Source organism: Rhinolophus sinicus, linkage group LG01 (genome assembly GCF_036562045.2).
Source record: "Rhinolophus sinicus isolate RSC01 linkage group LG01, ASM3656204v1, whole genome shotgun sequence".
NCBI classification, from domain to species: Eukaryota; Metazoa; Chordata; class Mammalia; order Chiroptera; family Rhinolophidae; genus Rhinolophus; species Rhinolophus sinicus.
This window is the reverse complement of record NC_133751.1, coordinates 61189061-61212347: the sequence shown is the minus strand read 5'-3', so window position 1 is coordinate 61212347 and position 23287 is coordinate 61189061. Positions and strand designations below refer to the sequence as shown.

General features: G+C 49.5%; 1 protein-coding gene across 3 annotated transcripts in view; it reads right to left on the bottom strand.

Moving 5' to 3' along the window:
* SEMA5B (semaphorin 5B) overlaps positions 1–23287 on the bottom strand; it is a 118092-nt gene that overhangs the window by 34743 nt on the left and 60062 nt on the right. For all 3 annotated transcript variants that reach the window (XM_074330886.1, XM_074330896.1, XM_074330893.1), the window contains exon 2: positions 4384–4586. In XM_074330886.1, coding sequence (XP_074186987.1) covers positions 4384–4537 — 154 coding nt within the window. In that variant the 5' untranslated portion in view covers positions 4538–4586. The remainder of the gene's footprint in view (positions 1–4383; positions 4587–23287) is intronic.

The following is a 23287-nucleotide window of genomic DNA, read 5'->3' as shown; positions in this document are numbered from 1 at the left end:
AACAGTTCCTATTCACCCTCATCCCCACACTGCCTCCTCCAAGAAACCTTCCCTGACTCCCACAAGCCAGGGTGAGGGGCTCCCATAGACCTCTACTTTACTGCCATAAAAGCCCCCATCACGTTGGGTGTCTATCCCAGGAGGTTGTCCTAGGGGACAGGGAAGATCTCGCTTCTTGGATCCCCAGGCCCCACCTAGCACTTGGCAGTGTTTGAGTGAATGTACGAGTAAACGCTCAACTCCCTTCTGTACGAAAAGAATCAAATTATCAGACAAGGCTCCACGGAGGGTGAGTGATCAGTATCCATCCTTGTTTCCCAGGAAGGAGCTTCCCAGCCAAGGCCAAAGCCTTTCATGGGCGTTGGGTGGGCAGAGAGGAGACCTTGCAGCCCTCTGGAGGGATGGGCAGTGGTCTGCGGAGGGTACATCTAGGGAAAAGCACCCAACTGGCTTTCCTTCCTGCTGGAGACCCCTTCTCCCATCTTGGTGCATAGCCCCTTAACAGCTCCCCCTCACCCGTCGTTCATGGATAGGAGGGAACTGACCAGTAATGAGAGAGCATCAGATAGAGGAACATTTGTGCCAATAGGGATAAAAATGAGGGCGGAATGTGAGGCTCTGTGCTTTCTCCCCACAGTGCATTAGCGACTGCCTCACAGAAGGCCTAGAAGTGTGTGTGTGTGTGTGTGTGTGTGTAATCTAAAAGAAATAAATCATTGCTCATTATCCCTTGACTACAGAGTAAGAGCAGCCCTTCATATCTGCACGACAGGCAAACACTTAATCGCTCACTGGAGAACTGGAGGTTTTGCGAGTTGGATATTTTTCAGAAAACTGTGATATGCACAATTTAAAAAAAGAAGAACTTCTGCAGCAAAATGGAACAAACCCCCTGGGTCTGCCTCTGTCCCCAGCAGGTGTCCATGGGTTGGCAATAATTGTCACGTAGTTGCAATAACATTTGGGTAATATCGATATAAGGAGTAGATCTGGAGTTGGATAGGCTAGGTTTTTAGCTGAACTCAAGGCCACTCTTTGAGATCCTGGTAGGATATTCTAATACCTTAGAGACTAAGCCAAGGGTCCACTTCCTCCAGGAAGCCTTCCTGGATTACTACCTCTCCAAACAATCTTATTTTGTTCCACATTCTCTCTGCCCTTTCTGTTCCATTCACATTGTATGTTATTGTCACTCTCAATGTGCTCAAGTATATTTTCTGTGGGGGTGAAGGGGAGGGTGTGAGAGGCTTGCCTGTCCCCATCAGACTGGGTGCTCCACAACAGTAGCAATAGGGTCACACTTTAATTCCCTTCTTCCCTTCTGACAGAGGTATTCCAGATGTGGGCAGTCGAACAGGGGGGAAGGGGGCATGACTGGTCGGCAGCAAGCCAGGAGAAACTCAATCTGGGAACTTCTCAGCTCAGTCTTTGCTCTGGCCCTTCCTTGGGAAGAAGAGGAGAGGGAGAGGAAACTGGCAGGAGCAGAGATGACAGTAGGGAGGTAGGGGATGGGGAAGTAAAGGGTGGAGGCCCCTTTTAGTTTCTGTCTCTCTCCCTTTGCACGGAAGGGACAAATATGGGCAAGGCGGAAAGGGAGAGAGGAAGAGATGTGTAGCCCAGCGGTCCTGGGGGAACTGTCTTGGGAAGGGAGCCAGTTTCCTCTGATTAAACAGGCAAAGAGGACCAGAGGGGAGGTTGTTCTTGAAAACACCAAGCACGTTCTGAGCTCCATGTGCAGCGAAGGCTTTGGACAGTGTCTTTAAGAGAAAAATGACATTCTCCATGACGCGCCTGTGATTTTAATTACGTATAGTCAATTCAATTACCCACTTTGTGGATTAATCACTCCCAGTGTTAACTCCATATTGGCTTTTCCCTGCTGCCTAGAAAGGCCATGCTGTGGCAGAAAGAATAACATGCAGGGCAAGGAGAAACACAGGAGGATCTCCCTTAAAAGAAACCTATAGCAAAAAATCTAACCTTACAAAACAGGAAAATATCTGTCAGATTCTGCCACTGGCTGCTCCTCGGGGGTATTTAGAGGTTATCCACAGATGAGTCAGATGTCAGGGGAGAGGGAAATTCATAGTTACAGGGCTGGAAACTTACAGACCGGTCAGAAATAAGGTGTAACATATGAGGGGATCCTGGAAGGTGGGGGTTGGTGCTGGGCTGGAACACAGAACATAGTCACTTAACATGAATCCAGTCCTTCGTGTGTCCTCATTGGTGCTAAAGAATGTGGGGAGACCAGAAGGCGAGCCCAGTCCAGGACCAGCTGTGCTGGGGGGCCAAAGGGGGTGACTGTTAAGAAACAGCAGAAGATGCCTGACTACTCAGAAGAAACTCTTGCTCACTCTGAGGCCCCACAGTGTGGAGCTCTGTGCCTGGTGTGAAACAGGGCCCAATAAAAATGTAATGAATAAACAGGGAAATCCAAAGCTGTCAGAATGGGGAAGTAGGTAAGTTGGTGGAGGCCAGGAGGGCGGGGGAAGAAAAGCAGAGGTGACGCCACTCTCCAGGGCTGTCAGTCTAGGATGACAGACCTCCTCTACTTGCTCAGGTCTACAGGGATTTCTTAGTGACTCTGTGACAATCACGTATGTCAACCGGAGTCTCCTTCCTTCATTCTGAAAGAGGGTGGGGTGGCAAGTCAGTTTCATTTAAGTAATTTACACGGGAAGATCAAAAATTATGTCCAGGAAGCCGGGCACCCAAACAACACATCTCCCACCTCTCCATCCTTCCCTAGTTTGCTCCAGTACAGACCAGCCTGGCAGGGGATACTCCTGCTCTGCTTCCATTGTCCCTGTCCCCAGAAGCAGCCAGGCCAATAGTGCCCACTGTGAAGTCTCTGAGAGGACGTGTTTCATTAGGAGCTTCCAGAGTGGCCCCCAATATGAGGAAGACAGCTCTCAGCCCTTAGAATCCAGCTCCCTCTGTCCTCCATGTGGTCTTTCCCTTCAGTGACAGCTCCCCTCAGAGCTTCAGGAGCCATCAGAAGTCTGGGAGTGTGTACATGTTTTATACGCTTAAAGATATTGCTAATTTACTTTAATCCACTTAAGCCTTCAAAGCCTGGATCCCTGCTCAAACGAGGCAGCACAGAGAAAATAGCTGGAAACCCTCCTCCCCGAGACGGGAGACAGGAGCCAGCCCACAGCTGGGAATTCCACACTTCTAAATGCCCCATGTCTCCCACTTCACAGCCCCCAACTCCAATTCATCCCATCCCCCCCACCCCACACCTCCCAAATCCCATGCTCGCCTCAGACTCATGGGTTTATTTTTCCAGTCTGGTTTCTATCTTGCCCGTCTTGACTAGCTGTGTAGAATCCCAGATGACAGGTTGTGCATCCTCCTGCCCAGGACACCTGAGGGTGGAGCCCCTGATCACTCTGCCATGCTGAGTGGGTCAGAATGCTCTGGCAAGCCTCTCCAACCCTCTCCACCTCAGCCCGGCTCTCATTTGTAAAAGGACGTGATCGCCTCGTCCGGCCTCCCTGCCAGAGTTATTGTGAAGGGGAAATAGGGAAGGTCTTTATCAGACTTAAGAGCCTGGGGACCCCTGAGACTAAATCTGCAGATCCCAGTGGGAGCTGCCACAGAGGCAATGGACCCTGACGTGTCAGTGTGATTATAACACCACCAGCAACCCCCTCACTGGCTAACAGGTCATGGAAGAGCATCCAGGAAGCTCCAGTATTTGTGTTTTGTTTGTAGATTATCATCCAATGTATATACTACTTTTAGAAACTCTTATTGATAACTTATAAACCCCTCAGGATATGTCCAGCGATTCACAAATCCCAGATTGGAAAACACTTTCATAGGACACTCTCATGCCCTCCCTTGACAGAGAAGGAGACATTAGTCCTCAGGGCCCCTTTCCTTGGGGATTACTGGGACCCCAAAGATAGGCAGGCCTGCAGCAACTTAGAGCAGAAGGAAGCTTTCCAGAGATCACGAGGCAGTCTAGTGATCTCTTCACTCTAGGTAGTCCTCTCCAGTCTTCCCCCAAGGGAAGCCAACAAATAGAGCTCATGCTTCCAGAAGAGCTAGAGCTGAGACGACCAACCAACCTTGGCCAGCCCGCCCCAGGCATCCACACCTCGGTCTCTAGCAAAGGAATCCCAGAGAAAGACTCCTCCTCCCCAGGTAAAAATAGAGGGAGGGCCTGAATACATTGTCTGGAAACTAAAATCAGACCCTTCCAGCCCATGGCTGCTGTCCTTACATCTATCCCAAAGGAAGAGTCTCCAGACTGTACAGGAAATGACCATCCCAGGACTTCCAACGGCCACAGCGACCCTGCTGAGGTCAGACCTAAGCCCTTCAGGACACTGTCATTGCACAAAGGGCTGAGTGGGAGATGGCTCTCACCTGCAAAGGCCACGGTGGGGTGTTCCCTCAGGGCACACAGCTGCTGCTCACCGCTGGGTTCACGGGCGACATCCTGGGAGCTAGAGAGGTGGCACAGCAGCAGCGTGAGGCTGGGCAGCAGCAGGGTGACAGCCAGGGTCCCCAGGATCACCATGGTGAGTCGCTCTGCAGTCCTAGCTCCTGGCTGTGAGCTGCGAGACGACCTGCAATGCAAGTACTCAGTCTCACTACGTGCTCCCTTGGCAACGCCCACTTCTTCCAAGTTCCTCTTGGTGGTCAGCAGCCCCACGGGTTGGTTTGTTTGTTTAAATAAATTTATATTTTATTTATGTTACTTAGAGCTTTATTATGCTCTAGTAATGCGAAGTTGTAGATCATATCTTGAAAGCTAATTTCCCTTGGAATGGCTTTCTACACAAAACTGACAAATTACAGAGCTTTTTCTATTATGACCCCAAATGACTTAAAATTAGTTTTAATGATAAAGGTCATATCTTAAGGATTTTAATAAACGGAGCTAGGACAAGTACATAGACATTTATAAAAAGATAAATTTGGATCCATAACTCACACCTTATACTAGGAAAAATTCCAACTGGATAAAAATTAAATGCTAAGAATAAAACCATCAAAATACTAGAAGAAAATGTGGGCAGAATTCTTTATAACCTTGGGGTGGAGAACCATGACTCAAAATCCAGAAGCAATTAAAGCAAAGATTGACAAATTTAACTGCATAAAAATCACAAGGGGCCGGCCCGGTGCCTCAGGTGGTTGGAGCTCCATGCTCCTAACTCCGAAGGCTGCCGGTTCAATTCCCACATGGGCCAGTGGGCTCTCAACCACAAGGTTGCCGGTTCAACTCCTCGAGTCCCGCAAGGGATGGTGGGCTCCACCCCCTGCAACTAAGGTTGAACACGACACCTTGAGCTGAGCTGCCTCCCAGATGGCTCAGTTGGTTGGAGCGCGGGCTCTCAACCACAAGGTTGCCAGTTCAATTCCTCGACTCCCACAAGGGATGGTGGGCAGCGCCCCCTGCAACTAAAATTGAACACGGCACCTTGAGCTGAGCTGCCGCTGAGCTCCCAGATGGCTCAGTTGGTTGGAGCACATCCTCTCAACCACAAGGTTGCCGGTTCGACTCCCACAAGGGATGGTGGGCTGTGCCCCCTGCAACTGGCAATGGCAACTGGACCTGGAGCTGAGCTGTGCCCTCCACAACTAAGACTGAAAGAACAACTTGAAGCTGAACAGCACCCTCCGCAGCTGAGATTGAAGGGACAACGGCTTGACTTGGAAAAAAGGCCTGGAAGTACACACTGTTCCCCAATAACGTCCTGTTCCCCTTCCCCAATAAAATAAAATAAAAAATAATCACAAACTTCTGCATGCCTCCCTTTCCTCCTACCCGCCCCACCCTGAAATCAAACATCAAGCAAAACTAAAAAGCAAATGACATGTACAAAAAGAAACATTTGCAATTCATATCACAGACAAAGGGCTAATATTCCTCATATGTAAGGAACTCCTGGGAATCAAGAAGAAAAAGATCAACAATCAAGTAGAAAAATGGGCAAGGAATATAAATGTAAACAGGCTTAAAAATATGAGTGACACTTATTCTAACTCATAATAAGAGCAATGCAAATTAAAACTCAGACTGAGATACCGCTGATCACTTATCAGTTTAGCGAAAATCCAAGTTAGACAACACACTCTTGGAGAGACCGTGGGACACGGGGGCACGCTCATATACTGCTAACGGGTATGCAAAAATGGTACAACCCATGGAGAGGAATCTGATAATATCTGACAAAATGACAGAGGCATTTACCCTTTGACCTAATTTCTGGGAGTCTAGACCAGTGCTATTCAAAGTATGGTCCATGGACTAGTGTGGATCCACAAACTGATGACTTTGGGGCAAGATAAATGCAGAAATTCAAGAGTGAGTGTTTAAAAACAAATTATAGTCATTTGACAGAGTAATTTTTATGTCTGTTGGATCTAATAACAAAATATGTGGGTTTGTATTTTGCATAGTTTTTTTTTTCAATTCACTTCTCTAGTGAATCACTTTTATTAAATTTTACATAAGCATCCACCTGCGACAGACTATAAATTGAAAAGTAAAACCTGCTCCTTCACCAAGGATAATTGAGAAACAAAAATAGACGACAGAGGCACCTGCACATGTACAAAGTGATTTATGCACAAGATTATCCCCGTGGCATCCTTTGAAATAACAGAAAACAGGAAACAACCAAATGTCTAGCAACCAGAGACTGCTTAAATAAGCTACAGTATATATTTGGAATGGGATAGATACTATGGCGCTCTAGAAAAGAATGAGGGTTTTCTCGAGATTTCGATGTGGAGAACTCTCCAGGGATATTAAGTAGAAAAAGCAAGGTACAAAACAGAGTAATAGCAGGCTACCTTCTGTGAAAAAAAGAGAGTAAAAATAAATATATTTGTATTTGCTCACCTTAGCATTAACATACACTGGAAAAATAAACCAAACTAATAAAAAAAGAAAAGTTTACCTGTAAGTAGCAAAATGGTGATTCAGGCTTTTCAATATACACATTTTTATATTATTATTGTTTTTGAATATTAAATATGTTTCATATGACCTAGTCCATAAAAAATGTTTAAACCTTTTTAAAAACTCGTTTTGGTGCTCTAAAACTTCTCATATGGAACAGCCCAAAAGGTCCCTGGAGGCCTGACGCACAGCTTCGGAATCAGCTCCGCCTCTCTCCTTCCAAGGCCCATCCACTGTGTCACCAAGTCCTGATGACCCCACTTCCCTCACAGGCCCCTAACCCACTGAATCACCTCCTTATTGTCACTTTCCTCATCTGTGAAGTGAAAGTAACTAGCTCAGGGATTCCAGGCTGGGGGAGGGGATGAATCAGAGTCACTTCTACTGGGGGTGGAGGCCTGGGGCCAGCAGGCGAGTCATCCCCAAGGGGATTCTGCCAAACTCCCAGAGGGCTAGAGGCCCCTGGGGTTCCATCCCCCTCTAAGACCCTTGGCTCCCAAGCCCTCCTGTCTTCCCTTCTTACTGCACTGCCTTACCTCAGGTCTGGAAAATTGCAGTAGGATGCTTTTCTTCCTGCCTAAGTTCCCACTTATGTGTGTGAAATGGGACAATACCTATCCTTGCATTGCTGCAAGGCTTCAAGAAAAAACCCCCATGGCCACCCAGTATGTGTGCCCAGCAGAGTCCCCCCTTCTCCCTTACCCTGCTCCATCCTGTACCCCATGGGGACTAGTCCCTAAAGCACCTCTTTGCTCCTCTCACAGGAGAGCCTGGCCATCCCTCTGAGCAGAGACATTCTTTAAGGGAGGTTTGGCCCAAGCTTACTCTCTGGAGTGATTTGTCACACTGCTGTTCTCATGGCGTTAGTCCTCAGTGCTCAGCTGCCTGGGGCTTGGAACTGCTGTCCTGTCCCAGGTGCTCACATCTCCTTTCCCGGACACTCAGCCGTGGACTCGGGGGAGTGGCATCAAAGGTCAGGGCCAACCCTCCAGAGCCAGTCAACCTGGGTTCAAATCCCCACTCCCCTCCTTACCAGCTGTGCCACTCTGGGAAAAAATGCTTAACTTCTCCCTGCCTTAGTTTCCCCAAATTGGGAGTGAGAATAGCAAACTCAACTCCCTTAGCAGATGTAAGTATTAAAGGAGTTACTATCTTGAAAAGGCCTGAAACAGGGCCTGGCAGACAGTGAGCATTCATAAGTGAGGTATTCTGGTGCCCTGGAGGAAGTGGGGGACCCTGGGTGGGGGGGTTCGTATTGTTCTTTGACACCTGTGCTGGATGTCTTCTATTTGTTTCTCCACTCTCTGTCTCTTCCTCCCTGCTATGTGCCCAGGCTGCATCCAGGGACTCATTCCCTCTGTTTGGCCAGTGGGGGGGGGGAAGCACTGGCAGATGGAGGAGGGAGAAGAGGAGGAAGCAGCCCTGTGAGCTTCTGTCCTACAGGTTTCTCTGCCTCCAGGTTCCAGCCATCACTACTTCCCCCACCCCACCTTCAGGCCTAAGGGTACCCCCCTCCTTACCAGCCCAGGGGTACCCACAGTGAGCAGTCCTGTATGGTTCCCAAATCCCTCCCCACCGTTTTGTAAATAGTTCCTTTATTAAACTGCCCTCCCAGTTCCCAATTTGAGTGTGCCACATGTTTCCTGGGGGGACCCTGGCGGATATAACACCTACTTGGTGATATTTGACACATATGCAAATATCTTTTTAGACCTTAGCGGGGCTTTTCCTCTACCAACTCAGGACATCTAAGTTGTAGGAAACTGCCCTCCCCTCATATTCCCAATTCTCCCCCTCCCCCCTACTCCCTTCCCAGCCTCCCGGCCTCCCCACCCCACAGCCCCTAAGCCTGAGCCCGTGTGGCCAGAGCCTGAATGCTGGGACCTGAACAAGGAGCACATCCTAGGCCTCCTCCCCTCCCCCCAGACCTCAGGCCTTAAATCTGTAATTTCCAAAGAAGTTCCACTCAATTATGGCTTTTATATAAATATGTCTTCCAAGTCCCTCCTGAATCAGTAATTGCTAGATTAATATCACTCCCTCCACCTAGCTCCAACACAGCGCGTCTGCCGTTGGAGGAGAAAGGAAGGTAACACAGAGCATGAATGGGAGCCGGAAAGAACTGAGGGCAGGACCTGGATTCCAGTTCTCCTCTATTCAGCTGAGGGAGGAGGAAAAGATGAGAGCCAGAGCAGCAGATGGGTGACTGGACGGACCACACCGACCACACCGACCGGAGACCCCCCCAGACAGGGACGCTACTCAGGGAGGAGAAAGGAGAAGCCTTTTTTCAGGTGAGCATCTAATCCTTAGGAGTGCAAGGGTGGGTGGAGGGGCTGACTTCGGAATCCCACCAGGTCTCACACACAGGCCTGTTTTGCCATCACCTTCAAGGACCTCCTCTGTCCTTGGTAAGGAAGCCAGTAGACCCTAAGAGGGGGGCAAAGGAGGGACAGAAGGAGCAGGACAGCGAGGAAAATGACGTTGAAGTGTGGGGTGTTGATGGTCAGGGCAGGGCTCAATGAGCCAGGGCTTACAGCTCTGCAAATGCCAGCAGAACAGGACGTGCCACACTGAAAAACGACGAGCAGTCAATTCCTACAACACCAAGGGGGTGACAGGGTCTCACTTTTTGAGCAGACTTCTAGATACTTGGCAGGGGGTGGGGGAGTGACTTCCCAACTCCCAGGAATTCCTCATCTTTGGAAATTGTCTCCCCTCCACCCACGGGTCAAAGGGGTAGGCCCCTAGCAGCCTTATACACACACCTTATCCCCATTCCATCATATGTCGCTGCTTGTACCAAGGACAGTCATGTGGTCAAAACAGACCAATCAGATGATCTCTCATGGCAACTTGGGTTAATAACATCTCCCTCACTCCCAGGGCCACATTAGTCTTTGTAGACAGACCTGGAACATGTAATGTGGGCCCCGTGGGATGGCCATGTCCCACCTGCCATGTGGGCTGAGGAGAGGAGCAGAGATAATCTGAAGACAGAGACCAGTGACAGGAGACACACAGCAGAAACTCTCTGGGATGCTCACAGCTCCAGCCCTTTCCCAAGGTCTGACTACATTCTACTTCCATGAGCCACCCCATCCTGGGTCCTTGTAATAAAACGTCCCCTGTTGTTGCTTAAGCCCGTCAGAGCTGTGTCAGACCAGGAGTTGCCTACGAAGTGTCGCCTCCTCATGTCCATTCCTCCTTCCTAAAGGAGCCTCTGAATCGGTGTGAGCAATGTGCCCTGCTCAAAGCGTTCCTAGTCTTCTGTGCAGGGCTTGCCAGGGAAAGGCGTGAGGACGTCGTTGGCGGGGCTTGTGGGGACGTGCTCTAAGAGGGCTTTGCTTCTTCCCTCCTGGCCTTCAGAGAGGACAGGTCGTGCTACATTAGCCTCTGCTGCTTTAAGGGACCTTTAGCCAAGTGATAAGGATTGTGGTGCAGAACGATAGGTGGAACCTGGGATGCTGCGGACAGAACAGCTCTGGTCTGCCTACTTCCAAGCTGCTTTCCCGTGTTTGACCATCACACTTCTATGCCTGTTTCCCTGTCTGTGAAATGGGGAGAATAATAACCCCTACTTCAAAGACTTGTGGCAAAGGTTAGAGGAGATATTTTTGTCAGACAGGCTTAGAACAGCACCTGCCACAAAGTAAGGCATCGTATAAGGGTTGGTTATTATTATTGTTGTTGTTGAATAATTCACTGCTAATTTGTTTAAGATCTTGTTTTCAGCTCTCAGTTATCCCAAGCACCATTCCTATCCCATCGAGTTTGGTTTCTTATACTTATCACCAATACACCTAAGACAAACCGGAATTTCTAATATGTTTATCTGATCTGATGATAAAATACTTCCAGAATTTCTCCAGTGGGTAGAAGAGGCCGTGAGATCTTCCCATGTTGTAGAGTATCACAGAAAGTCCTGAGCTTGGGAGGCTGCCAGACCTGGGTGCAAATATTAGTTTCATCACCTATAAAATGAGGCTAATAGTCCCTTGCCTTAGGGAGAATACTTGTAATGCCGCCAGAACTAAGTCTGGCACAGCGTAGGCCCTTATGAAATCCATGTGTATAAATGTATTCATATACATAGAACATTCGACTAGTTACCCAAGTGTTTGTCCCAGGTTCACCATTCACTCACTTATACAAAACTTCACTGAGCATTTACTGAATATCTACGTGTGCTGGACCCCGTACAGATAGGGGAACTGAGATGCCCACATGATAAAAGCATGGTCCCTGCCTTCCAGGAGCTTATAGTTAGTAGAGGATAAGAGACATTTCCCCAAGGAACAATATATCACAAGGCAGAGACAGTGACCCACTGGGACCTGGGGTCTGGATGGGTGGGGGGCACAGAGAGCCTGTGCTTTGCCCTGTCTCAGTGCCTACTCATGGGCACTGTGGTAGGCTGCTTGTTCCAGGAGCAGGGGGAAGGGAGGCACAGCACCAGGGGACTCCTGCTATTTTGGGAAACCCCCAGTGATAAGGAAAGCATTTTCCCAAATCATCGGCCAGAGCTTCTGTTGCCTTCTCTCCCGCTGCTGCCCCAATTCCCCAAAGTCCTCAATATGGGGTCACTCTAATGGTGCCTGGAGGCGTGTGAATGCATGTGCGTGTGTATGCAAGAGAATGCACACCCACGCAGGCACCCCCTCGGGGATGCCTCGCCTTCTATGGGACTTCTCCAGGGCTCACTTTCCCAGCACAGATAGTGGAGAAGGATTAGCTGAAACTGTGGGAGGGGATAAAATTGCCGCGTGAGAGAGAAGGGCAGAGGGCCAGGCCAGAGCTGTTGGAAGGCCCACAGTTATAGAGGGACTTTTGCTCTTCTCTCTGGGGCAAAGGATGGGGTGGAGAGAGAGAGAGGGAGAGGGAGAGGGAGAGGGGGAGAGAAAGAGAGAGAGAGGGAGAGGGAGAGGGGGGAGAGAGAGAGAGAGAGAGAGAGAGAGAGCTGAATCACCCACAAAGCCCAAACTGGCTTCCCAACAGGCTCTCCCCTGCACATCCATGCTCTTCCCTGCTTGCCAGAGAGCCGATGGCTCAGACCTTCCTACAGTGGGGAGAGGCTGAATTGCCACACTGAGGACCATCAAAATCCTTCATCATTCCCTTCAGTATGAGGATGAATGCGGGGGTCCCAGCGCTCCTGCCAGTTCCAGTCCTGCAAAGGAGACGGAAGCATGGGTAGATGAGCGGGAAGCAGATTGGGAGGGGTTCTGAAGAGAGGTGCAAGATGCCCTGGGGCAGGGAAGTGACAGGAATGCCAGTGGGAGGGAGGCCTAAGGCGCCTCACCTAGAAGACAGGGCTCAAGTAGGGCCTGAAGGAAAGAAGAAAGGAACTTCCCCAGCCACTGGGACAAAAACCCTCCAGACTGAGGGCAAAGGGCACAGGCAAACACTTGGCCCTGGACCATCTTCACATAATCCAGTGAGACTGGAGAAACGGGCAGAGGGAGATGGAGAGAGAGATGAGTCTGGAAAGGACGACTGAGGTCAAATCGTGGGAGACTTTAGTGCAAACCTAAAGCATCAGGAGGTTTTCTTTTGCAGAAAAGGAGGACCTTTCAGTGGTTTGGAGCAATGGAAGGATGTGATGGGACATGTGCCGAGCGAGGGAAGGTAGTGGCAGCAGGCAGTGGGAAGGATAGGTTAGAGCGGGCCATCTATCTGCAGGGCAACTCTAAGACCTGGAATTGGGTGTCCCTTCCTCCAGAAGAACCCTGCCCCACAGCCGGAACAAGACTGAATTTCAGCCCTCACTGGCAGCTCCTGGAGAACAGAGCAGCTCAGCTGCAGGAGGTGGCCGTGGCTAGAAGCAGGGAGAGAATGGAGGGCCAGGTAGGAGAGCTGAACCAAGGCAGTAGTAGAGACCCCTCAAATTACTGCTGCCAGGGGTCCCTTCCAAAACAACCGGGGACCTCTTTTTTTCTGATTGATAAAAAGAGTGTAAACAGAAAGGAAAAGACCACCTATGACCCTAAAAGATGAGGGCTTGAATAAACACAGCTGCTGTGTATTGAAAATGTGCCAGGCCCTGTGTTAAGCTTTCTCTGCAAGACCTCATGGCGATTTGGCAAGAAAGCGAAGAAATGCCTTCGTGATCGCCATTCTCAGTTGATAGGAAGAAATGAGGTTAGCGGGGCTAAGGAACATGCCCAAGATCCCAGAGCCCCTTGATGCCAGGGTTGAGATTTGAACCTGAGACTGTCTGCTGCAGAAGCCCATACATCTTCCTTCCCAGAGGAGACAGACCCCAGCGCTCCTGGCACTTTCTGCAGCCCCGGCTCTGTGCACACTCCAAGCAGCCTTAGAAGCTTAATTTGGTTTCCTGAGTTGGCTTTCTGACCAGGGAGAGCGCTTTATGGCTATAAATTATTAAACTGACTTCCTGCGGCAAATCAGTCTCCTGTGAGTTTGGGCTGTGGGAGCCAGTTTTTCCAAGACCTGAGCGGCTCTGGATAAAGAAATTCCAGTGGCTGCTGATGGAAAGGGAAGAGTGCAGAGGCCTGGAGCCAGCACACAGACAGCCGCCTGCGAGCCTCCGGCAGCCCAGGCCTGAAAACCAGGGGCCAGGCTGGGTGGAGAACCAGCCGCTTCCTTTTGTCCCTACCTCAAGCTTGGCCCTTGAGCCCTTGAGGACCTTGGGGAAGGGGGCTCAGCCGTCCTCCTTCCCGGGCCCCCTCCCTCCTTGACTCCATTCAAAGTCTCCACTTGGCTGCCTGCCTGGGAAAGAGGGAGAAAAAGAGAAGGAAAAGAAAAGAAGAGGAAATAGGAGGGAAACTAAGAGCAGGAAAGAATGTATTCTGTCCGAGGTTTGGTGGGAAGGGGAAGGCGTGAGGGGTGCCCCTCACTCCCCCACCCCCACTCAGAGCCACGAATGCCATCTTCCCACCCACCCATCACTCACTACTTGGGGGGCAAAGCTTAGCCAAGCTCAGCACAAAGATAAAATTGAGATGCAGATTCCTTCCCATTGCTCTGAATAGAGCAGATTGGATACGGATTTTCCTCTTTTCTTCCCATTTAGACCATCTGGGCGACTGGGGCCCGAGGGAAGGTTGGGACCAGGTGGGGGAAGGGACAGAGGCTCAGAAACACTACCCAGCACTTTTCAGCACTGGAACCTGGGGGTGAAGATGTGGATGCCCACCCATCCTCACCCCCTTTCCCAGGGGTAAGTTCACTCCCTGCCTTTGCACTCTGTTCACCGGCTGGGCCAGCCAGGCCAGGTTGGGTTCTCCTCTTCTCTGTGTGTTCCCAGCCGACTCCAAGTCGTGCATTTGTCCCATCAGTGTCCGGCAGTCCTTCCTGCAGTCCCATCCCCATCCCCCAACTGCAATTAACAGGAAACATGTGATCACAGAAAGTTTAACAAGACAAGCTCTCAAAGACCATTAGGTTCAACCCTGTGTTTTACAGATGAGGAAACTGAGGCCTGTGGGAGCGTGTCTGGTTCAAGATTGGGCAGGGTGCTGGTGGGAGAATCAAGACCAAACTAACAACAACAAAGGTCATGTTATTATGGATCAAGCCGTGTTCTATGCTCTTTATATTATGCCACTTACTCTTCACGATAACCTTGTGAGGCAGGTACTAGCCGATTCCCCATTTCATGGATGGGGAAACTGAGGTACAGACCCGTTAAGTAACTTGCATAACGTCACACAGGTAGAAGCCAGATCCAAACCCAGGCAGTGGGGCTCCAGAACCTGCCCCCTGCACCATTTCCGTGCACCACACAGGAAAATGGCATCATTTGACATAGACCTGTGAGCGGAGTCCTGGCCTGGTGGGCAAGCATTTGCAGATGGTGAAACCTCTAAAGCACAGTCCACAACCATTCTATATTTATAATCGTGGACTCTGGACTTGCTCCTCTGAACAGCGTGTGTCAATACAAGGTCAGAACTGAAAACAAGAATAGAAAGAGAATGTTTCTATCACTTGGGAAAATGAGCAAGCGTGAACCTTGTGAGGGAAACTTTGTAGGAGATAACACGCATGTGGAGGAAGATGACCAAACAGATGAGGAGAGAACGTCAGAGAGAGAAGCCATGGGTTGGAACCAGCACGCTGCCTCATAGCTGTAATGCAGCTGTGATGAAATAAGGTAAATAGCATGTCTGGTTCATGCCTTGCACTGATAAGTATTATGAATAGTGCTGGTTGCACGAAGGTGGTTTGACAATGATTAAGGATTTTTTTTCTGTTTTCCAAGCTTTCTGCAATATTTGATTGTTTTTGCAATGAAAAAGAAAACAAAGGAGACTTGCCGACTTTAATTGCTGGAATTAAATGCTAAGGATGTTGCCAAACACAAATCAAGCTTATCGAGGCATTATTAGAGCGACCTCCTTTTTCTCCTTCCATGGATGAGCTCTCTCTGTGGAAACATTTTGCTCTCAGATATGCAGTTGCTATGTGACATGAAAACTGCATTTGAAAACATGCCTACCGCTCAAAAACAGACGGAAAATCCAGCGAAAGGCCGGGCTTTCTTGGGGTTTCAGTGCCAGATTCACTTGCTCAACATCAACCTTTGTGGGAGGCTCCCTTTTCCCTGCACTCTCCTGAGGATGGCTCCTCAACACCAGGAAAGCTGGTTCTGTGATTCAAAGAGCCGCTAAAGAGATGGACGGTCTTCATGGCGGCACCACAGTGGGAAGGTCCTTAATGCCACTGACCTGTCCGTTTAAAAACAGTTAAAATGGGTTGGTGGGAATGTGAAATGGTACAGCCCCTATGAAAAAAGTATGGTGGTTCCTGAAAAAATTAAAAATAGAATTACTGAATGATCCAGCAATTTCACTTCTGGGTATACAGTATGTCCAAAAGAACTGAAAGCAGGGACTCAAAAAGATATCTGTACACCCTTGTCCCCAGCAGCATGATTCGCAATAGCCAACAGGGGGGAGCAACCCAAGTGTCCACCCACAGATGAATGGATAAACATAGTGTGGTCTATACACACAATGGAATATTATTCAGCCTTAAACAGGAATGAAAGTCTGACACGTGCTACAACATGAATGAACCTTAAAGACATTATGCTGAGTAAATAAAGCCAGACACGAAAGGACAAGTGTTATTGTATAATTCCACTTATATGAGGTACCAAAAATAGTCAAATCATAGAGAGAGGAAGTAGAATGGTGGTTGTTGGGGGCTGGTGAAGGGGAGAATGGAGAGTTGTTATTTAATGGGTACAGAGGTTCAGTGTCTAAGAGGGAAAGAGTTCAGGAGATGGGTGGTAATGACGGTTGTACAACAATGTGAATATACTCAATACTACTGAGCTATACATTGAAAATTGGTGAAGATCGTAAATTTTATGTTATGTGTATGTTGCTACAATGAAAGAAAAAGAGCCCCTAAAATCCACTGGCCTGAGGAGGACCAGAAGGTATGCCGCTCACACCCCACAAGATGGGGTCTTCTCCCATGTTTCCTGCAGAGTGGGGCCCACTGCCAGCCCCGCACCCTCCTCCAGGGCATGTTTACCCCCTGACCAGTGAGTGAAGTGAGCCCAGCCCTGTATTCGTTTCCTGTTGCTGCTGTAACCAATTTCCATAGACCTAGTGGCTTCAAACAACACATTCATTCCCTTAGAGTTCTGTAGGTTAGCAATCCAACACGGACCTCAATGGGCTAAAATCAAGGTGTTGGCAGGACTGCTCTCCTTTCTGGAAGCTCTAGGGGAGAATCCATTTCCTCGCCTTTTCCAGCTTCCAGAGGCTGCCCGCATTCCAACTTCTGGGCCATCAACACCGCTTCACTCTAACCATTCTTCCATAGTTACACCCCCCTCTATCGCAACTGGGAAAGGTTCTCTGCTTTCAAGAACACGTCTAAGTACATTGGACCCACCCAGATAATCCAGGATGATCTCCCCATGTCAAGGTCCTTAACTGAATCACATCTGCAAAGTCCCTTTTGCTACATGAGGTAACATAGTCATGGTTCCAGGGATAAGGACATGGATGTCTTTGGTGGGCCATTATTCTGCCTACCACACACAGCACACACACTCCCACCCAGTCAGACACACGTGGCAAATATTTCTGGCATCGAGACTCATCCACGCCTGAATTTCTGAAGAAGGAAGAGCAGTCGCTGGCAGGTCACAGCCACACAGTCTCAGGGAGTAAAAAGAGGCCACCGCTGAGAGGACAGTCAGGGAGCATGATGTGTGTGCCCGCGGAGGTGGGGAGAGAGGACCCCAGATGGGAAGATGACGAGCACAGGGAAGGAGACAGCATGTCTCATGGGAAAGGAGACGCTCACAATATGCAAAGGGGAGCTCGTGGGAAAGACCTTACAGGTGAACTGCACGCCAAACAAAGAAATTCAGGAACACTGGCACTAAAGTTGTGCCAAATGGGGATTGTTATTCACTTTCCAAAAGTATTTTCCTAAACATTCTTTAAGTAAGGAGTTCTACTGTGTTCTTAAAATAGGATTTACACCCAATTTTTCAGCAACACATAAAGGATGCTTGTAAATCTATTGAAAGGAAGTGAGACCAGTAACATCTGCCACCTTCTGTGCTGGGGGTGTCGGAGGGAGTGGGAAGGAAGCACTGGTGGGGGTGATAGGCTCAGACTCAAGTCTGGGCCCCGTGAAAGCCATCCAGTTAATCCTCCATGTGACCTTTTCTCATCTCCCTCAGGCACAAACCAAGCGTAGAGAGGTGAGGGAAAGGAGAACAACAGGTCAGGAGCTAGCCCCAGGGCTCTCTGACCCCGAGGCCCTGTTCCTTCTGCTTTCTTTAGAGAGGGTGGCATGGAGTTGTATGTCTGTGTCAGTAACAGAGGCTGTACCCCTCCAGTGTTCATGTCTGGAACGATACTGAAACTTTCAATTAGGGGCAAAGCCAATCATTCTAAAGTTATTAAAGAATCCCGATGGCCTGAAATAGGTAAAATTGCCATGATATAAATAAATGGTTGATTTCATGTCTCTTTGGGGAGCCAGCAAACACAGGGGGCTAAAAGGAACCAGGGCTTCAGCCCCATTTCCCTCCCTCTCTTGGCCACAGAGCCTGCTGGGAAATACTCCTTGAGCTTCAAAGCAGAAAACATAGAGGAAGATGCCATAAAAATCTCAGGCACCACACCTATTTCTCTGCCATTCCACTGTCCAGGTTCCTTCCAACTTCTCAGTTGATCCTCCACCTTCATTTTTGGTTCTTTCTCCAGATATGTGATTCTCCACGTTTCTCTTCCCAGTAGTCTCTTCTCTCACTCTCACTGTTCCCAGGGCGGCCTCAGCACCCACCCACTCCCTCTTCTACTTCCACCCTGGCTCCCTCAGCAACCCAGGTCTCCAGCCCTCTCTTCTGGACTCCAGACCACAGAGCCATCGCCAGCTCACTGTCACCCAGACATTGCTACTGCAGGCTGCCCCACGTACACGTGGCATCTTTCTCCCTTAACGTGTTCCTCTCGCATCCCCCACTTCTGTCAATGGGACTATAATCCCCTGGGTGTTCTGACTCATATCTCAGCATTCCCAGACTCCCTTCTCCTTCATCTCCCACATCCAATCCACTGTTGAGTCCTGGCTCTTGTACCTCTACACTGGATCCCCACCCAGATGTCCTCAGGACTGGCAGGTGACATGTGAGCTACGTGAACAGGGAGGGCCAGGAGAAGATAGGAGGGCAGGTACCCCATTTGGACACGACAGCTGTGATTCAGCTCTCCTCTTTTCCAGCTGACTGTTGCCTTCTCAGGATGCGGGCCCAGATCTGTCCATTTAAAAAGAAAGTCTATAGTCTAATTCATGTGACATTCTCTTATTTTTAAATACTGGCAATTACTTGCATTTTTTGAAATCCCTATTTACACCAAACAAAACATGTCTGTTTGAGACCTCAGGGCTTCAGCCTCTCTCCCACTATTCCTTCTCTCTGTTCCCAATGGCAATGTCAATATATCCATGATCCCTCCTGGACAATAAACCAGTTTCTCAGAGCCACTTTCTCTATCTTCCCTGTGCTGGTCTCAGGCCCCACAGAACTAACGTTGGACTATTCAGCTTTAGATTCGGGTGCTCTCGACAGGGAGAGAACAGTGAGGGTGAAGGAGACAGAGAAGAGAAGGCTGATGCCACTCAGGTTGACAGAGCCATTAATTAACAGAGTTAAACATCTGGTGTTTAATTAACACCCTCTCTCCTCTTTCATCCTGCCTCCTGTTTTCCCTTTCCCGGAGGGGCTCTGTGGTGGGTGAAAGAGGAGCAGAAAGCTGGAGGGCAGACGTGGGCCATGGGATGGAGCTTCTGGCTGGAGGCAGGGCAGGGGAGCAGCGGGGCGGTGAGGTGCCCATGTGTGAAGAGAAGAGGACAGGTTAGGAAGAAGCAGGTTTATGTTTCAGTCAGAGAGACTCAGACGGGTCCAGAAGTTTCTTGGGGAGGAGCAGGGGGCAGAAGCTCAGTGTGTAGGATTGAACAAGGAAGTCCACAGCTCTCCTGTGGCAACACTCCTGGTTGCCTCCTTGATATTCATTCCGCCGAAGTCGTCCATTGATAACAACACCGCGCTGCACAGAGTTGGCAGTGTTCCTAGCCCCAGGTGACAGGCCGTCCCAACGGCTCACACCGTGAGGGGTGGTCATGTACATCGTTCTGGCCAATAAGAAATAAGCAGAAGTCAGCTACAGACTCTGGGAAAGGGCTGCTTTCCTCATAAGAGAACAGACTCATATGGCACCAGCCCCTTTCCTCCTGTCACCTTCCTGCCTTGCAGAGAAATGCGAAGTCTTGAACTATAGCAGTCATTTTGAAACTATGAGACAAGAGGCACGAGAGGCCAAGAGGGTCACAGAATCTCCTGATGGTGTTGAACCAGTGTGCGAAGACCAGCAGCCGCTGCCACCTCTTTACCCCTTGTAAATGATTAAATAAATCCCTGGGTGTCAAGTTATTGTAGGTGGTGTTTTCTATTCCTTGCAGCCAGAAGAATTCCTTAGTGATGCACTCTCTCCTCTAAACCCTCTATTCTCCAGGGAGATAACAAACCGACCACTTGTTGAATTAGATTTGAGTGAAGTCAAAAGCAGACCCTGTTGCTCAGAGCATCTCCCAGCCTGGAAAGCCCAGGACGTGGGACCAGGAACCGGGAAGTAAACAGCGGTGAGGGCACGGCTGCGTTAAACGGTGAGCTCCGAGGGGTGCCCTCTCGTCACTGCATCCCTAGCACCAAGCACAGAGCCTGTCATGTAGTGGGAGCTCATCTGACACGTCTTGAGTGAATGAATACATGAGTGGATGAATGTGCCACTGCTTGGCACAGGTGTCCCAGTGACAACCAGCTGGCAGGAAGGGACTCCCTAGTAGCTAGCTTGAATCTAGCTGATTCAAGACCCACTCTTCTGCGAAGGCCAGCCTGGAATACCTCTTCCCTTCAGAAGTCCCCACCCCAGTTCCTATGATGCCCCCACTGCCCTCTTATCTGGAATTTGGTCAAACTTCCCTGTTTGCTGTGCATCTGGCTTCCTGTTTAGACTGAAAACCCCTTAGGTAGATGCCACGATCCTTTTTAAGCCCCCAGAAACTGCCAGTGTCTTGAACACTGAAGATAGTTGATAAATGCTTTCATTTGATGTTGGTGTTTCAGAGGGATGCTAAGAGGTTTCTGATATAAAGAGTTGCTCAAAAAAGAGATCCCCTGAAAAGAATAGTCCCCGGATGTCTGTAGTACTACCTGAAATTTTACTATTAGACATGGGCTACTTTGATTAGCTAAGTCATCTTAAGTAAAACACTTAATCACTCTGAGCACAGTTTATATAATGGGGATAATAATAAAACCTGTGCCATAGTGCCACTGTGAGAATCAAATCAATATGAAAGTACGTTGTAAGGATGTTTGTTAAAAGCAGCCTTTAAATGTAATTAGTCTTGGAAGCATTATCCCAGCAATTATTCACTTTTGAATGTAATCTTGCAGTTCTTCAGATGGAGAAGAACCTCAGGCCTCCCCCTGCCCACCACCTCACAAATGACCTCTATACTGTCTTCAGAAGTATGTGAGGAACTTCTTGAGTTTAGTTAATGTGGCAATTCATGGGAGAGAAAGAGGGAAGACGATGTGGCGGAGGAACAGCTCTGTGGCAGGGACTGTTGGCGCCCTGCCCAGAGCCCTGTCCCATCCCCAGCAACCTGCTCAAGAGGCCGCCCTTAGCCTATGGCAGTCTCCTCACCGATATGCCTGGAAGACTACAACCCTCACCCCCACTCCAGGGCCACGGGCAGTCACTGACAGATGCAGGAGTACGAGTCTAAAGCCCCCGTCTCTGTGTAACAACTTCTGCAATGCAATTCCTGCTCCAGAGATTCCCGCTGGATCAGGCAGGCTTCCCCAGACAGCACATCTTCAACCCGCTCTGTCTTCTGTCCTGCTTCCCTCGCGCCCTGCCAGGGGATTTGTGTGGCACTCCCAGTCAACCACTTGCAGAAGAATCCCAGCCCAGGCTCTGCTTCTAAGACAAGCCCTTAGGAGGCCTTTGCAGAGGAAGGCTGACAAGGAGCTGGTGTCAGGACCACACTGCACAGCTCCTGGCTGGCCCAGGGCTCTGCCCCCTCACTCTGTATGCAAGACCAAGTGTGGGGCAGGTCCAGCCCTCATCTCCTCCAGGGCTGGCGCCTTGACCAGAGCTGGTGTCTGCACCTCCATCCTCTCCTGGTCTACTCAACACCCTCTTTCCTCTGCTTGGAAAAGTGTGAATCCTCTCCAAGCCCCCACATTTTCCTGGAAAGCTATAAATCCAAAAATCAATTGGTCTCCATGTCACAAGATTATCAACATGGGCCCCCAGGAACATTTTGAATCAGTGTTAGTGGAGAAAGGGCCTTGGGAGACAGTGTAACTCCTTCTTTACAGTTTAATTTGGATTATACTTCTGCATCCATGCTCTTCCCTCTCATTACAATTGTGATAATGATGGTCTGCTTTATTCTCCTCTAAACTGTTTACACAGCTGGACAGAGTCAGAAATGCATGGATACTAACACCCCACCCCAGGCCCTATTTTCAGGACTGGTCTCCCCAAGCAATGAACTTGAGTCAGAAGGGTGGTGGTCCTGGGGGTGATGGAGCAATGGGGTGCGGTGGTGGTTGAAAAGGGCCTGAGGGGCCTAGCCCCCAAGTACTATGCCTCTTAGATTGGAAAGGGAAGGCAGCTATTTGCACTACTGTGTACCCCATCCCTCCACAGCAACACAATTGGAAATATTTCTTTATAAGAAAAAAATGGGGAAATAGGTTCATTTGGATCTTGCTGAGGTTAGACATCATCCTATCCATTTACCCAGGCTCCAGGCAAGCTGGCTCCTCCCCACTCCAGGGGAGATGAATTTGGGTCAGGGAGGGGTCACTTCATGTCAACCACACTTCTTAGTGACATCATCCCTGTCAGGACATTCTTGCTCCTTTTCTGTTCTATGAATCAACATTTATCAAGGGCCCTAATAAATGCCATGGGCCTCAAGTACTGGGGAGGACACTGTCTCCCTCTTTGGGGAGCCTCTCTTTTGAGAATTCCATGGTCTTCTGCTCATATATTAATGCTCACCTCTGACCCCAACTTGCAGAATCCCAGATACGAATGAAAATACATGGTCTTTCTGCTTTCTAATAATTATATCTAAGCTTTATTGTGTTCTTCACTGTATGACAGACAGTGTGTTCATCGTTTTACAAATGTCTCATTTTATCCTTACCCTATGACTATAAAATGGACTTTATTGCTTTTTGACAGGTGAGAAAACTGAGCGGTGGGTCACTTGCCCAGGGTCACATAGGAGTGGCCACGCCAGGATCTGACCTCAGGGCCATTCGGTGCCAAAGCGCAGGCTCTTAGCCAGCCTGCTTCCCACCTCCATACAGTGCTGCTGTAGAGATGGGTTCCATCAAGAAGAAAGGGGGTGGGGGCTGGGTGCTCTTTCCATCTGTGGGGGTGCAGAGCAGGAAGCTTCTCGGGTCTCCTCGCCCCTGTACCCGAGGCTGAGTTCAGCTCAGTTCCTCTCCCACCGTCCAGAGCTCCCTCCTTACGACCCATTGCATGACAGGTTCTGAATCCCTTTTCTTCATCTTTCCTGGCCGGGAATGCTGCTGCTCTCAGGGCCTTCGACCATACGATCTGTTTCAGCCTCTGCAAGGAGAGCTCCCAGCTCCATTCCCAGCCTGCTCCACCCTCAAGCCATCCCAGCCCCTGGGTCCTCCTGGCCTTCCTGGCGCCCACCTGTAATGGTCTCTAGGGTAAGACAGTCAGTCCCCTGTGCCCCACTGGGCTGCTCCCTGCTGCGGGAGCGGAAGCCACTGGCTCCTGCAACGCCACATTAGCC